The sequence below is a fragment of the Fonticula alba genome (assembly GCF_000388065.1).
Source record: "Fonticula alba strain ATCC 38817 unplaced genomic scaffold supercont2.3, whole genome shotgun sequence".
In the NCBI taxonomy this organism is placed as follows: Eukaryota; order Rotosphaerida; family Fonticulaceae; genus Fonticula; species Fonticula alba.
The window spans coordinates 699664-701146 of record NW_009242973.1 but is presented as its reverse complement, the minus strand read 5'-3'; the positions used below and the strand labels follow the sequence as shown (position 1 = coordinate 701146).

At 62.7% G+C, this 1483-nt stretch overlaps 1 protein-coding gene across 1 annotated transcript in view; it reads left to right on the top strand.

The window, feature by feature from the left end:
* The window catches only part of H696_01950 (hypothetical protein), a 7706-nt gene that overhangs the window by 3527 nt on the left and 2696 nt on the right, over positions 1–1483 (top strand). Inside the window, exons 4-5 of the mRNA XM_009495853.1 lie at positions 18–899; positions 1126–1404. Of these exons, the coding sequence (XP_009494128.1) occupies positions 18–899; positions 1126–1404 (1161 nt within the window). The remainder of the gene's footprint in view (positions 1–17; positions 900–1125; positions 1405–1483) is intronic.

Below are 1483 nucleotides of genomic sequence, written 5' to 3'. Positions count from 1 at the left end.
CCCGCCACCCTCTCCAGGCCATGGGCTCCCCCTTCAAGATCTTCTTCCCCGACACCACGGAGCCCTACGACCCGGTGATGCAGCCGCTGGACGTGTCGCTCTACCGGTGCGACGATGAGAACCCGGACTTCCGGTGCGCCTGCATGGACTGCGCCAAGTCCTGCCCCATCCCGGTTCCCCTGGAGGAGACCGGCGTCATGTGCATGGTCGGGTCCATCTCCTGCCTGTCGCTGAGCCTGATCATCATCTACGGGCTCTTTGCCACGGCCATGGTGGCGTATGCCCTCCTCCGGAAGGACTCCTTCGGTGGCCGCGATGACACCGTCTCCGAGGCCCTCTACCACCAGGTGGAGTCCGAGGTCCTGGAATCCGAGAAGAATCGCGACACCCGGGCCGCCGATTGGGTCCTCTATGACTACATGCAGCGCTTCTTCTTCAAGCTGGGCTTCCGTGTGGCCCGGCACCCGGCCCTGACCCTGCTCTTCGGCCTGCTGGCCATCGAGGTGTGCCTGCTGGGGCTGATTTGGTTCCGCATCGAGGTGGACCCGATCGAGCTGTGGGTCGCGCCGAATGCCGTGTCCCGCACGCAGAAGGACTACTTCGACCAGAACTTCGGGCCCTTCTACCGGACCCAGCAGTTCATCGTGTCCATGAACCAGCCCGAGCAGCATGAGCTCATCACCGAGAGCACCATGCGCTTCCTCTTCGAGGTGGAGGCTGGCATCAACAACCTGCATGCCACGGTTGGCGACAGCTTCTCCGCGCGCAATGTCACCCTCTCGGACCTGTGCTTCAAGCCCCTGGGGGAGGATTGCGTCGTCCAGTCCGTCACCCAGTACTGGCAGGGCGATGAGGCGGTCTTCGACAAGTACCTCAGCAACTGGGAGGACCACTTCAAGGTGCGTGTGGTCTTCTTCCTCGGCGTGAAAACTCGCTGCGCCCTTTCTTCTTCTTCTTCTTCGTCCTCTTCGTCGAAGAGCGCCCCCTCTCCACCGTTCGCCTATGTCCCATCCCCCCGTCTGTGCCCTGCGGACTAACCTTCCTGTCTGTGTGTCTGTGTGTGTGTGTGTGTGTTTGCCCGGTCCTCTCCCTCTCTTGCTCCCTCCCCCATCTCCCCATCCATAGCTGTGTGTCACCAACCCCAGCTTCCCGGGCGATGCGCAGCATCCCCCCTGCCTGCCGTCCTTCCAGGACCCGCTCAAGACCCAGATCGTCCTCGGCGGCTATGAGGACACCGACTACATGACGGCCCAGGCCTTCGTCATCACCTACGCCAACCTCAACTCCCTGGACGAGCACTTCCTCGACATGGCCTACGCCTGGGAGAAGGAGTTCGTTCGGTACATGGCCGATGTGGTGGCCAAGCCGGAGTATGCCCACATGCGTATTACCTACTTCACGGAGGTGCGTCCTCTCCGGTCTTCTTGCTCCCTGTCCTGGCACCATGCTCCCTCCGTTCCTCTCTCTCCCCCCCCCCCCCCCC